The sequence below is a fragment of the Lissotriton helveticus genome, chromosome 2_1 (genome assembly GCF_964261635.1).
Source record: "Lissotriton helveticus chromosome 2_1, aLisHel1.1, whole genome shotgun sequence".
NCBI classification, from domain to species: Eukaryota; Metazoa; Chordata; class Amphibia; order Caudata; family Salamandridae; genus Lissotriton; species Lissotriton helveticus.
In genome coordinates this window covers 1,035,753,683-1,035,769,570 of record NC_136059.1, presented here as the reverse complement: position 1 = coordinate 1,035,769,570, position 15,888 = coordinate 1,035,753,683, and the positions used below count along the sequence as shown (strand labels likewise).

The window sequence follows — 15,888 nt, the reverse complement described above, 5'->3', positions numbered from 1 at the left end:
AATCATTTTGCAAAATGGGAGGATGAGTGCTGCTCAAAGAGGGCAATCGTGTTTGCCCACTTCTTTCTGCCAGAGTGATTTTGAAAACAGTGCTATCCAAGGTGCCTCCCTGAGGAAGGTATCTCTGCTTTAGCTAGGTGGACTGACTCTTTCACCTTGCTAAAATCACTGAACACTGATTGTCACTGGTCATCTGCCCAACTGCACGCTTTAAAAGAAAACACACTGGAGCTGTCCTGCAGCTCACTGATCATCTTTTCACTTGGATCTGCGTGGACTCTTGTTGTTGTTGTTGTGCATTTTAACCTGGAGCAGGTTCACTGTCCACTTTCTCCTGACTATGACTAAGCCTACTGCTCATCCATGAGCACTGCCTGTTCTGTTGCTTCTATTTCCCTCTGTGAAAAGCCACTGCCAGCCCAAGAACCGTGAGATGTTGAAGAGAGCCAGAGTATGCACCACTCCTCGCCTTTAAATGGAGAGGGGTCGCTAAAGAATTGACATCAACTATTGCTGGTGTTCACAAGCCTGCACTGAGCCCTGACAACGCTGACCATGGACAGAGGAAGATTACCCGTGGATTGACTGTAATGTCTGCAGGTGGTATGTTGGGGACTCATCCTGGAAGCAAATACCTTTGCTTATCGTAGGTATGTAAATAGTTATGATATTGCATGTGGGTGATATACAAGATTACAGAAAATTAAAGATGTATTGATCAGAACGTTTAGAAAAAGCTCTATCTGCTACTCATGAAACTTGGGCGTGTTGTCTGTGCTTTTCCAAGATATCGCTGTTGGTATCTAGCTTGCAACCAGGTTTCAGATACAAAGCGGTTGCCAGCTAAAACAGAACCTTATTTGTCAAGGACTTAAAATGTAAGTGACAAGAAAGCTCACAGACAAGCTGACTGTTACAAACAGCATGGCTACAAAGCCTCTGGCAGTCCACCTGAGTCATAAGGCTCCATTAAGGACTAAGGGGCATATTACCAACAACTAGCGATAATTATCGCTATGTTGGCTTAGCGGCAATATTTTTATCGCCGAGCTGCGGCGATTTTTATCGCTTAGGAACCTTGCTATTATCAAGGTTTATCTCCTAAGCGATGAAAATCCGCCAAAATGCATGAATATCGCTGAAAAGTCAGCAATATTCATGCATTACCGAGCTAATGCTCTTAGCCATGTTATTCACCTACCATTGGATAACATGGCTAAGAACTGCTCAGGGGCAGGTGTTAGCTTTTGGAGATATTCACGCTTAGCGCGAATATCTCCAAAAGTTGGTAATAGGAGATAGCGATGTTAGCGACTGTTTCCAGTTGCTAACATCGTGGCACGCCCACTTTGCATGTCATTAGTGATAAATGTCACTGACATGCAAAGCGGGGCCCAAGATGGTCGCTATCTCCTACTAGCTGTCGCTAACTGGTGTTAGCGACAGCTAGGTAATAGGGAGATAATTGTATCTCCGCTTTCTTGGCTTTTAAAGCCAAAAAAGCGGAGATAAACCCCCTGGATAATATGCCCCTGAGTTCCAAGGGTATTGGGTCTTTTGCAAAGGAAATGCAGCTGTGGAATGCAAATCCTCAAGAGGCTGTTACCACTGGGGTCGAACAGGGCACATGAAGTGAGCCTGTCCAGAAGTAAACCAATTGGGATTCCAAATAGATAGTTACCTATCCTGTGTGAAAGTACAATGATTAGGGACGCTGACTGGGGGGAGGCAGAAACTAAATCCATAAACCTGAACACTGGCTTCCTCATTGGTGCTGTGAATTAGAAGGGTCCACTTGGACTCTTGAGTCAACAGTACAAGCCACACAATGGTAGACAGCCAAGCTATGATCGATGAGCAGTATCTTCAGGAAGCCCTGCATTTGGGAAGCTTTTTAAGTACCTCTCAGCATGGGCTGATCTGCAGATCGATAGGAAAGAAGTCCAAAAGGGTTATGGAGAGAGTGTCTAAAAATGCTCTTGTGTGATGCCTCAAATGGCACTATATGATCAAATTTGGCAGGTAAGTGTTGATGTGGGTTGGTATGTCAGATGCTACCTGGATGACTCAAACTTATTGCAGGCTGGGTTCATTCCTGAGGGTTCTACAAGTCCCACTGTGTTGTCTAACCTAGCATGGTAGGAGTAGTCCCAGTTCAGTGAGGACCCTGAGGGATCTGCCAGGTCCACATGTTGATGCAGGGGCTGGAGATATGCTGATCCTGTGAGTATATTAAAGTAAAGATGGAAGAGTCATAGATGCCTGAAGTTTAGGCATTTGTTACTGAAATGGCTACTCACCCGTTTCAGCTTTTTTATTGTCACTTGCAGATCTGCAACTTCTGACTCATGTTGGCGCTTCAGATCATTAAGCGAGTCTTCAGTTTTCCGTTTCTCCTAAAATGGAGGACATTTTTTCATTATACTACATGTTTCATAAGTAATATGTTCTCCTCCGGGCACATTATCATGTTTGCATTAACTGCACATTCAAAAACAATACATGTTTCTCTGCAAAAGATATTTTCAAAATGATGCATATTCTCCATCTTCACTTTTAAAACTCCAGACCTAGAATGAGCCACAGCAGCCTCAGTATAATCTTTTCACCAAACGTTTCTGGTCTGTTTTTTGGGGTAAACTTTGCTTTACAGCAACTTTAAAGAACACTTCCTAAAATACTGCCACACATGAGTTATTTGCACGCACTCAACGAAATATGCCCTAGAATGCATTTTCAAACTAAATGCAGGAAATGTCACACCAGGGGTCATATAAGCTATATTGCATCTCCAGGAAAAGTGCAGCTGGTGCATGGGGATCAACACCACCCCCATGTCCGGCCCACACTATACAGCTGTGAAAACTACTATGAAAACGCTACATTGTAAAATGCGACTGTGACTGTTCTGCGACCACCCTCCTGCGCTAGGCGTATTGTTGGGAGTTACTTTGCTTTCTGATTAGGATAGGTACATATTCGGACGGCATCCAAACTCATAACGGATAAACACCTCTCAAAATGCTGGCCTAGGTTTTCTTGGCAAAGAGCCAGCATTTGCCAGCATTTGCTGGGCTACTGAGCCAAGCTATGCTTGACAGTGCCTCTGGGAGCCCATGTCTGACTTCTGAGTGAGCCATTGGGAGAGTCAATAACCCCTTTCTACCAAGAGAGCATGAGGCTTGTCCTGAAGGTGTGACTGTTTTGCGGTTCAACCTACTGAGCTTTTATAGCCAGCTGCCTAATTAAACATTATTAGTCCAGCTCAAGGTCAAGGTGTGCATTTTCTTATAGCTGCGACACCATGATGCCCTAGTTCCCACCCTAGTCACCCACTATAACACATCTACACATCATCTTGGACAAACATCTGCTGAATCATACAGTAAAAAAAGGAATGCATGAGTGGGTCAATATTAAATATATAATAAAGTATTAGCAATACCACGCTCCAAAAGAATACTTAATATTCCTTCCACTGTCAAAGGAGAGGGAGGGAGGAGGCAGAGAGAGTAGAGAGAGGGAGAGGGAGGGAGAGAGGGAGGGAAAGAGAGAATGGAAGAGGAGGGGAGAGAGGGGGAGAGACAGAGGGAGGAGGATAGGGAGGGGGAGGGAAGGAGAGAGAGGGGGAGGGGAGAGAAGGCGAGAGAAAGAGGGAAAGAAGGAGGAGAGGGAGACAAACTAGAATCAGGAGAAAGACAGCTATAGAGCAGAGTTCTCCAAACTGTTGGTTGCGACCCCAGAGCTGTTTTTTGATGGGCTTCAAAATTCAAAGCACTAAAGAAAAATGCCATTAAATTATGTATTTATCTTGTCACAATTGCTAGCTTAAAAGACAGAGGTCAAATGTCACACTATGTCTTCTGACAAATTGTTGCCTTTTACTAACTCCTCTCTCTTTAGAGTCAGAGAAAGAAAAATAATGTGATTTATGTGACAATTATGCTGGGCTACAGAGTGTGTGAAAGGAAAGGCTTTGTGATGTCACTCTGGAACACACAACACAACGTAAATGCCTGTGAATGAACTGTCACATTCAGCAGTTAGGAAAGGAAATATGAAGCACATGTTTTTGTAATTCAAAAGTGTGATGGAATCAAAGATTTTAATGGCTGGTGGAAGTGTGATGAATTTAGGAATCTAGCTGGGACAAATAGACATAATGAATTTCGTGTTTTCTATATTTGGATAGACGACCCTTTTACAGTTGATACACATACTTATTGCATGATTTCTTTGAAATTGTCTCTTTTATGGCTATACTTTTTTATGCTGAATAAAGATGATTATTATTAATATTAATATTGTTATTATTATTATTATTATTATTAATAATAAGAATAGGGTCAGAATGTATTTATTAAATCAAGACACCTTACTTGGAGGTGCTCAGATGATAAATATTGACTGAAACCAGATTTCCAAACATTAACATTTGTGTGCGATATAGTTTTATCATTAAAACTGTATATCTGTGCAAAGTTAGTGGTCATTTCAATGAAAAATGTGCTACCACATGATATTTAGTTACATTTAAAAACTCTCCTGCCTCAAGTCTATAAAGCAGGGTGGTCACAAAAGTTTGTCTTTCTAAAAAATATGTCATAGTTCTAAAAAGATGTGGGAAGCACTGCTGTAGAGGATATGAGCAACTATAACCAGCCTCACCCTTGCAGTTCAGAGCCTTACCTTTCCAAATTTCAAAAAGACAGCCAGCAGTGGTGTTTCTGGGTGGCACTGGTCAAATAGCCCAATCCTATAGTTCTCTTATGCCCACTCCTGGAGTTCTGACTGCCTACAAAACTCGATCCTTGGTAAATGTTTTCACAGTATTAGGAGGACAACGTAATTTCCTTGTTCAGATTGAACTTTCCAGTTTGAATTGCATGTATCTGTAATCACTCTTTTGTTTTCAATTACTTGCCACATCTCGTTTTTCAATTAATTTCCAGATGTTGGTGTATTTTTCAATAACTTTTATTAAGTATCCAATTCCATCACATTTAAAATAGACCTAGCCAACGTATTTCATCCCTTATCGGGACTTTATCTGGGCTTAAACAAGTTATTTTTTAAATGTTTTAAAAAAACATGTAATCAATACTTTTCACTTATTAAAATCAACAACTCTGTTTCCTATTTTTACATTGCATTTTCAATATTTTTCGATGTTCTTAATTTTGTGTGTGTAATTTTGAATCTAGCATATTGGGGCGTAGTTCTAAAATGGGTGGGAACCACTGCTATAGAGGATATGAGCAACTATAAACAGCCGCAAGCTTGCAGTTCAGAGCCTTATCTTTCCTGTCTAGATCTATTGAAGCTACGTCTTCTACTCTCATAAGCAGCAAGCAGTGTTCTATGATCAATACTTCCTAAAGCTAAATGCTGTTATTCTCCTCTCCACTGCCTTCACATTTCTCCCTTGTCTGTTCTCACAACTTACTTTACCCTCTCCCTCAGTATAATCTCCATCCTTCTTTACCTCTTCTCTGCAATTTATTTCCCACCCACCTTCTACTGTCTCTCTCACCCATCTCTCTCCCACTTTTCAACTCCCCCAATCTCCTTATCTAACCCTTTTGATTTTCTGTTTCCTTCCTACAACCTTTGGATTTCCCTTATTTTGACCCTCTGTCCCTCTTTACTTCCTCATCTAATACCCCTACCTCACCTTCTTCCTTCCCAAAATATTACCCACAAAATAAAATAAAAACAAAAACAACTTGCACTGCAATTATGCATAGAAAATGCCATTCACAGTCAGCACTGTGGACCTGGAGGCTTCTTCAGATCCTGTCCGTAGTCCAGTCCCTGTTCTCAGAGCCCACAGTCCATGGCCAAATGCCATGAACAGCTGGTTGAATGGAATGGAGGCCAGGGCAGTGCCTGGCTTCAATCAAGACTTTGTTTCCAGAGACCACTATGTGCAGCCAAAGGAAATGCATAGCTGGTTCAGGGAAATGAGACCCGGTGCCTGGGACTCAGCAAAGGGCTTAATTTGTACTGCCAAACTGTCCACAAGTGGTTCAGTGGTATGGGGCACGGGGGATGGAGGGGAGCAGTGCGGCACCTGGACCCCTTTACAAATTGCTGAATACAAGCATGTCGTCTACACAGAACACTGGAGGTTGGGTGAACCCAGCACAGGGCACTACTTAAAACAAGGTCTTGCAGTCAACCGCAGCTGCCAAGGGCTGTGCACAGCCATGGTTGGGTGCAAAGGACAATGGGCATGGGGCCTGGGTGCAGGCCAAGCTCTGAATCCAACCAACATGTTGTATGGCCAAAGGCTTTGTGTAGCCTAAATTGGGTACTTTGGTGGTTATGCACCCAACAACAGTAGTGCAAGTGTTGACCATGCAGGAGGTACAGCGCAAGCGCGTGCCCAAACCCCTACTTTGTATGCAGCAGGGGATGGACTCAACAAAGTTGTATACAGGATATTATCAAACTAATCAATGAAAATGTTTTATTAGTGATAAGACATGTTGTCTTATTCTCCAAAGACAGTCAACTTTGTTAAGAAAAATCCCCTTAAAAGGTAAAGTGAAGTTATGGACACTAAACAAAACTGATACCCCCTGAAATGGGCTGCTATGGTCAACTGAGCAAAGTATAACAAGCACCCTCATCATGCAGACCGTAACCCGTATTCAACAAGCGACACCCATGACCTCACAATATTCATAACAATAAATAACAGGGGATATGTTATGTTACAAATAGTGTTGTCAATGTAATTTGTGCTGTCATCTGCAACATCCTGGTGAGCGTATGAGGACTGAATTTGAGGTGCGTGTTTTGGTTTGCACGGAAAGTAGCATTAATTACTTTTTTTCTCAGCTAGCATCACATGACAACCATGGGGGCAGAAACTCGTGTTCTTTAAAACCAATAACTTAACTGCTACTGTGTTTTATAGGGGAATTTCTGAAGTTAATCAAAGCGTATGTTAATGTTGTCAAAGCAGAAGAAACCTTAACTTAGTATTACCAATGTTTTTTTTTAAAACACCAAAGAATAAAGTATTCAAGAGCATTAAGATAATGAGACAATACCAAAAACCTAACGATTCACTTCGAAAGAACTCCTTTAAGAAAACGTGTATTGATTTCTTCTTAAGCTCTTTTCCGTCTTTCAGTTTCAGTATGTTTGTTCACGGAAGTAATAGGTGTTCAAAGACGTCACGCACACCTTTGTCAGAAGGGAAATTCTGTTCCTGCAGCAGGAAGAACAAAGAGTCGGATTTCGTTGTAGTTTACCGAGCTATGGATTTTACATTAAGCCGGTTGCTGACACTGTACTTGTTAAAGTTATGTAAATAATTGCTTGTGGCATCTCTTCTAGACTAGCTAGATGTGTATTAAGGATTCTACACAATCAGTTTAAGAGTATTGTTGAATGTTGCATCATTTCCATCAATATCCTAGAGACAGTCTACAAACTTAGCATTTGTTTCCATCAGAGCCATAGAAGACACACAACAGATAACACTGGAGTTAGATATGTTTGGCGATAGGTTATAATTTTTTGTTGGGTCTTTTCTATTCCATCAACACATCAGCAAAGTTCCATAACCAAGACTCCCCTGTAATCCCACCACCCAAACCCCACACTTTAGAGTTAGAGAATAAAATCCAAGCCCACTTTGTATAACCACTGGTCCATATGTCCCATTGTCTACTTCACACCTAGTACAATAGCATCTCGGTATGCTTCTCCCTTGGTTTGTGTTTTCCATGGTGCACAATCCATGTCCCCCACCTCATATACTCTCCTAATATATAGCTTTCATCTTAGGACCCATATGTCAAATGTAAATGTAAATGTATAGGCATTTATATAGCGCACTACTTACCCGTAGGGTCCCAAGGCGCTTCGACCGCTGCGAAACCCTTCCTGGCTTCCCTGAGAGATGGTCCCTTAATGGGTATCTCCAGGGTGAGACCAGGCATCCCCGGCGGTCTGGTGGGGCCGTTAGTGAAGATGAGGCAAGCTAATGCCCAGAGTTGCCGAGTGTGAACGCTGATCAGAGTGGGCACCGAGGCGAGAGAATTATCGAGACCGCTGACCCTGGTCCAGAAACCTGCCGCGCCGGGAATCGAACCCTGGTCCCGGGCCGTCCTCTGCTCTCGGGTCTGCCGCCTCTAACCAGTGAGCCACACTACTTCAAGTTCATCCTTAGCCCATCAGTTCTTTTCCCTGTTCCACGTCTCCTCTTTCCTAACATACCTCTCCTCCTCCATGGCCCATCTCTCCACTGACCACCTCTCCAATGTCCTGTGCCATATTCCACCCCTCTTCTCTGGCCTACTGCCCCCTGGCAATGTGCCACCTCTCTTGTCTACCAGTCTCATAGCAAAGCTAACGACTGCTCAACATCTAAAGGAGATTTTTTTGTTAGCCACAGTCTCAACTCCCAGATCTATATTCAGTGTATCTTCAGGGTCAGGAGAATGGGCCTGCCTATCAGGCCAGTCACCAGCTTCCTTCCATGGTTAATTAGTTACTTCCTTCTTGTACTTTTTGCATGATTTGCAGAAGATGGGGACTCCAAGATTGGATCTGTTTGCCTTCCTGTCACATGCTCTTCTCCTTGTCTTCTGTTCAGTGAAAGCATCTGCTCATGCAGGGCAGTGGATGTTTTGTCTCTCCCGTAGCCTCAATTCCCTGTTTGTGCATTTCCTCCAACCCCAATTTTTCCTTAGGTTCTGAGAAAAACTTCTAAAAGAGGCGCTGGAGATGATGTGGGTGACACCAATCAATCCCAGTGTTATTCAGCTCCTCCCGCTTCTTTCCATGGCACTAGAATCATGTTACAAACTTCCAGTAGTTCTATTTCCTATTAAGTTTTTCTGTAACTCAAACCATGAAATTTTCTATCTAAATGTTTGGAGATTGGGCACACAGCAGGATTTCGGAGGTTTTAAAGAAGTGAAATGTCCCACGGAGAGGACATTTTGAGCTAAGTTACATTTAACATATTCCTTTAAATTTATTGCCTACTAAAGTTTGTTTTTAGTAATACTCACTACTGGCACTCAGTAGGGTGACTTGGATCCCTTCTAAACCATTGGTCTTATTTATAGTTCTTTACAGATAAACTGGTATTACAAACTAACCCGACTTTTAAGCCCAAGGTATCACACACTTTAATGCTGCACAAGAGTCGATCTTCCGGTCCTCTCTGCACAGGATGGGTTGGAAGAAGATCATGATTCATATTGCCTAGGTGTATGCATAGTATGAGAGTTGATCAAAACAGGTGGCTTTGTTGTTTAAGTGTGATGCATTGTTTGTGAAATGTGGTCCTTCAGGAAGTAGTGAGAAGCTTTCTAAAATATTCCCAGTAGTTGGATTTGCATGGCAGTAATTAAGTCATATGAGGTTACGGAAGTGTTTTTTCAAGGTGAAGTGTTAGCTAGATCCACTATCTGGTTTTCAAGGACTGCGTTAAAGGGGATTTCTTTGCATGACATTTGTTGTGCACCTACAGGCTAGTATACGCCTATGTTAGGGGCTATAAGTTTTCTCTGGGAGTACCATGTTTTGGTCCGGAGGTTCTAAATACAGTGCATAATCGTGTGATTTATGTTTCAATCAATTTCACTGTCGCAGATAACACATCTTTATTTTGTATCCCGTGTTTCAATAGTTTGGTAATATTCAAAAATAAGGGCCGGATAGGCATAGAGGAGATGGTAATGGATACGTCCCTTTCCATCACGGAAAAAGCATACGATTATGCAAACAGTACACAAGGGATGTGAAAACTGAGTAAAAACAGATAAAAACATCCCTCCCAATTTAAGGAAATAAGGCATTATGTCAGAGGTGCATATTTCACACACAAATGCGACACAAAAGTATTTTTGTATCTGCATCTTTATTTATTTTCCATTGCAAAAGTACTTTCACAAGGAAAAAGCCCATCCACCTTACCCCAGTCATTTCTGGGGGCGTTCCCTCCTTATTAACGCCGCAAAATGTTTTTTTCGCCTGACATTGAAAGAATGACATCTGTGTACGTTTGCAGTGGAAACTACATACACAATATTAGTAAAAAGCCGCAGAGGTGCTTCAAATTTGTGGGTGTTCCCCAACTTTTAAATGAATACTGAAAAAAACGGCGCTAGTGAGAGTTCCGGGGAAATTCCCTTTGTCACGAATTCTTTTTGCAGTACCAAAATTCCCAAATTCCACAATAGGATTTTGCTTTTGCAAATGCATTCATGTCTATGTCTACTTTGCCCAAGCTGCTTTGTGAATCGGCCCTAAGTGACTACTCAAAAATATCCCTCTGCGCCTGCTGAGCAAACTATAATTAGCCTGCGACCTTCAACATACAAACATCTGATTGCTCAGATGGAAAATGCAGACGCACTGTGTGCCAGAGGTGGAACACTGTTGTAAACGTTCTATTTACCAGAGGTTCTGCGATTTACAGCACGCTACAGGCCCACAAAGTAAACAGATTGTCTGTTTGTTTTGTGGGCGATTTTCTGTCTAAAACGCATACCTGAAGGCGTCAGGCAAGCACTATCGCATCTGAAACACAACATGTACGTTTGAAAAGGAATGCAGCACATTAATAAGAACAAGACCTTCTCCCTGATACCCTGATACCTCTGATCGTTTCCCAGAACTCACTTTAGACAAACTACCAGGTACTACGTTGCCATGGTGTGTGAAGTTCCCGCTGATATGGATGGCAGTCTTTGTGCTTGAGAGACATAATCTCACTACAAGAGAACAGGAGTTGGGTTCCAGGTGGAACGGCGTTGCAAAATGTCACACAACAACACAACATCCTTGCTGACGGCACAAAGGGATAGGTTGAGCGAGGGATTATAGGTTGAGTGGTTCTGGAGTTCAGCTAGTGAACGGTCGTCAGAGCACTACTGGACTCCTAGCTATGGTGAGGTGACGTTTTCTTCTACCATTCCAGCGTGAAATTTAACATCTATTGTTTGTGGCCCAGCAAATATGATTTGGACTGTGGTACTTAACATACATGCCAATAGACCTGATTCCGCCTGGAGGCTCCCAAATTTTGAAGTTAATATATGGCTGTATGTAGTGTCTGCTACTCCTCTTCCTTTCTCTTCCTCTGCTGTCACCATGTGGAATGTTTGGTACCCATGACAACTCAGTAGAATGTTGGTTCCTAGGTCTGTGAGTTCAGTTGAGAGCTTGGGACTGAGCTGTAAGAAGACAGCTCCTGGTGGGGGTTTTTTATCATTAATTATATCTTATTCCTAACTCACCACCTTGTACCATCATACAGAATAAATACCTATTCTACAAGAACCTACGCTGGATTCCATCTTTATTTCCTTCACTACACTGTTCTTCAGCAGTCTCCCGCCTAAAACTGCCTCTGCAACGATTTAAGTCGATGGGGAAAATATATTCCCCGTTTTTTATTTCACAATGTCCCACTTTCTAGTAGTAAAATGTTGGCTTGTACTGCTAGCACATTTTCAGTCTATGCCTGAGTGAGAGGATGACAACAGCCATTTTTAAATGGAGTGTGTTGTATCCTTAGTGGAAAGACACCAGGAGCCATGATGTATATACAAGACTTGTTTATTCAGTCTTCAGATCAAGTTACATCAGATGATGACTCCAGCCAGCCTAGTGTGGTACCAGCCCCACCAGGAGCAGCCTCCCTAGCTGCTCAGCCCATCTCCAACTGCCACATTCACCCCACTCAGTCATCCCAGGCATTCCACGCATCACAGGCACACCAACATTCTAATACCAAGACACACTCTGGCTGAGCAGCTAAAGGCAGCAGGGCTAGAATACATGTAATATAAATATGTAGGATATAACATTACCTCTTTTTCTTTAAACAAAAACAAAAGAAACTTGAGGACTATGTGCAATTCAATTACATTACAAATCTAAAAAATGCAGCACATTGACAACGCATCAAAGATGATGGAATAATAAATGTAGGAGAAAATCAATAACTGCACAAATCACAAATCTTTAGCATGCAGCAATGACAACAAAGCATCACAAGAGAAAAACATATTTTAAAGAAGGATGGAAAAGATTAAAACAAATATATAGCAGAATCCCTCATCCCCCCTTAAAAAGAGAAACTTTCATACATTTTTCAGTACATAGAACTTAGAAACTCTTACTGAAACAAGAAGTACTACAACGCAATGGGTAAAGGGAGAATACCCTGCGACTACAATCCCAAGAGCAAGGGAAACAAGAGCAAATGGGTTGTCACCCAAAACACCAACCAAAAAGGTAAGTACTAATGTACCGGGCGCGACTTACAGGGAATAAACCCACATGCAACCCTGATAAGAGTTAACCTAGGTACAACAGATGGAAACTAACCTATGTCCCAACCCCCTCGTGGAGGTTACATACCCCCATAAAGTAGGAGTAACACACTGTCCCATTAAAATATCCAATGTGGGAACTAACCAAAGTACTGAAACCCCATGAAGAGGATATACACACATGTGTAGGAATAACTGAACCTACGACCACCCCTGAAGCAAGGGAACTGTGAAAACCACCCTTTAGAAACTAAACTAAGAAAGTCCATCTAACATTAACCTGTGGCATCACGACAAAACAAAATGCAGTAAAGGAGACAGCACATTGCAAGTAAGCACAGAAATAACACACTGGTGAGCGACCTCTCACCCGAGAAGCGGTGAATGAACACTGTCCCTGTAGAAGAGAAATAAAACAGCACAAAGCAGAAATTGCAAGACATTTCTCTTACACACCAGTGAGAAGTTACACTACAATAAAAGCCCAGAACACATTGCAGTGTAAAGCATAATGTCATGAAAAACAACCTACACCCAAAGTAATGGTTAATAAAGCAAACTGTAATTCCTCATAATTCTTGTACAGACAAGACTTGCGTTTCCAAAAGCACTCACAGATGACAAGCTCTCCAAGTGAAAAACAAAGTACTATGCAGGAAAGACAAATGAAAATTTCCTTCGACATACATGAAACGAAGGATCATCACTCCAAGACCAGTGCTGGTAAATAACTCTCCCAGTCCTGGCGTCACGTGGTCTCCGATATTCTTAACACGACAGAGACTTCCCACCAGATGTACGAAAAAGGGAACATTACCAGAAACGTTTGCAGAAGATGAGCAAGTCGAGAAAACACTGCGTTGAGACTCCACGTTGAACCTAAACTTCATACCTCCGCAACGAAGCTGTTACAATTCACTCAAACTTTATTGACAGTGAGCCGTGGATAGCACAGAGAAAATACAAAACTAAAGATGGCGGCACGTTTATCCACGTAATGCCGGGAGGCTCACAGCACGCTCCTGCTTGCAAGCGTGACCGGGCAGCAGAAAGCAACAAAGGGAGGAGGACGTCATCACAAAGGCTTCCACACTCGTGCCGATGAACAGAACTCAGGTAATAGTGCACGCGATGTCTGTCACTCACGCGATTGTTTCAAACGAAATATTCAAAATGTCGTTCAACAGCTCAAAAGTCAACCGTTGCTGAGAAGAACAACAACATGTAATTTAATTTAAATAAAACAGCACAGTCGCAGATGAGCGAAGAGAAAAAAAAATACTTGAACGCAGTGCCGAAATTGCTGCCAGAATTCTCACAAAACTTTGTTATAAGTGGTTAGTCAGAGTTCTTCCCAATCACACCACCAGCACAACAAAACATGGCAATGCGGAGCTCTTTCACAGTGTGACTGAAGCAAAGAAGTGAGCACCACGGGCACAAACACAGTCCAGCTCCGCCATTAGAACACTATACTGAAAACTTGCGAAGCTCCATAGAATCTGATCCAAGGCAAATACAGTACAAGTAGATATCCTCACCATACACGAAGTAGAAGGAAAATGGCTAAGAGGTAACTGAATGTTGGACACGCCTGAGGCCTGATAGAAACTGAGAAAACTGCATATTTAAAGTCAGTACGCTTAAAAGCAGTATCAAAAATTGTGGCTTGTCTTACTGTAACTCCATCAGTGTTACCACAACACACAGAAGGTTTTTACATCCATTAGGTACTAATTCCAAAAGCGTAGTCACTGTAGGCTTGATGGCTAGACATCTCAAATTGTGCCAAAGATTTAAAGACACTGAAGGCTCTGAAGAGTGCTGTGACTGGAACACAAACAATCAGAGTGCTTAAGAAATACAAATCTCAAAATCGTGCCTTGACCTTTATTCTGTCACTTAACAGAAAGGCACTCTTCACACATTAGTGTGATGTGGCTGGTACACCAACACCTGGTTGTAGAGACGCTACCCATCCAACTCACAGTCAAAATATTGTACATTACCAAGTGGCTGGAACTCCAGATGAGGCTGTAGTTGAACTACACAACCAACTCACTGTTCACCGCTGAGGCTGGACCACCCAAAATCGGTTGTAGTTGCACTACTCCACCAGCTCACAGTTGCAGATGTATTCCCAGGCTGAAGTGTCAGTTGGTGGTGATACTGCTCGTTGGGGCTGTCCACAGGAAGGACACTGGTGGGGCTGGCGCTGGCTTGCCTGGAAATACCTTCTTTTTTTTCTTGAAGTTGCTTGTAGGATCTCTTGGTCACTCTCTCAGATCTTTAGTTACTTAGTTGCTTAGTTGCTTTGCTGAACCAAGAGTCACTGGGGTTCAAGACTGACCTCGTCGCCAAAATTATGTTGTATCCTTAGTGGAAAGACACCAGGATCCATGATGTATTTTCAAGACTGGTTTATTCAGTCTTCAGATCAAGTTACATCAGATGATGACTCCAGCCAGCCTAGTGTGGTACCAGCCCCACCAAGAGCAGCCTCCCTAGCTGCTCAGCCCATCTCCAACTGCCACATTCACCCCACTCAGTCACCCAGGCATTCCACGCATCACAGGCACACCAACAGTCTAATACCAAGACACACTCTGGCTGAGCAGCTAAAGGCAGCAGGGCTAGAATACATGTAATATAAATATGTAGGATATAACAGAGTGGTTTGCAGAGTTGCCCACCCCAGAATAATTTTTTTAATTCGTTAATTTTACAACAGACGTATCACTCTCATGGGTGTTGCTTACTGTTATGGCGGCTGCTCTACATACCGGTATGTTAATCCTTATTACATGGCAAATCTCAGGTTGCCAGGGCGTTGCACTCGAGTAACAGGGATACAGCCCAGGAGGCCAATACACTCAGCCCAATATGTACCAGTGTTGATCAATACACTAGGGTGCTGTCTAACATGCCAGCCAGTGCACGAGCAAGGGGTATTCTTCTGGTTCAAAAAAATAACTTTTCGTAACTAATTAGCATACAAAGTAACACGTTTAAATATAATTTAAATGTCAATTTTATAATACTGGTTAAGTCCCAGTGTCAGCAGTCATTAAGTGCAGCCTAATGACTGTAGAGAGTGATTTTGTTAATCTGGTATTCATAAGCATAGAACACTTACAAACATAAAAAAGTATGTGTTTAACGGCAATTATAAACACTGCAGGATGTATTACTAAAAGTGACATTGAGCACCACAGACATCAGTTCTCTTTCTGCTTATCTAGGGGCCCTTTCAGATTACAAATGGAGTTGGAGCTCTTTTTGTAACCTCATCTGTAATCGCAATTGTGTGAGGTGGATCTAGCTGGCATTGTGGTAAAGGTAAAGGATATTCCCTCATTTGCATGGAGGTATGGTCCATTCAAATGAGAGAGCCTATTTGCCCATGTGCACACTTCATATCACTGAGGCAGGTACGTGGCAAAAAAGACCCTGAAGGACATAATAAATGTGCCCTATTCACATTTTTGGTACGTCCAGGGCTCTTGTGGGGTAGAGTAGAGATGGTCTCAGGGACCCTTCTGAGACTTCTCTGTAGGTTGCTGAATTCAGGAGGGAG

General features: G+C 42.4%; 1 protein-coding gene across 4 annotated transcripts in view; it reads right to left on the bottom strand.

Annotated features, from left to right (window-relative positions):
* Positions 1–15,888, bottom strand: part of RASEF (RAS and EF-hand domain containing) — a 369,451-nt gene that overhangs the window by 135,767 nt on the left and 217,796 nt on the right. For all 4 annotated transcript variants that reach the window (XR_013607103.1, XR_013607104.1, XM_078675838.1 and 1 more), the window contains one exon: positions 2,301–2,396. Coding sequence is in view for 2 of the 4 variants with exons in the window: in XM_078675838.1 (XP_078531964.1) it covers positions 2,301–2,396 (96 nt within the window). In the remaining 2 variants the exon portion in view is untranslated. The remainder of the gene's footprint in view (positions 1–2,300; positions 2,397–15,888) is intronic.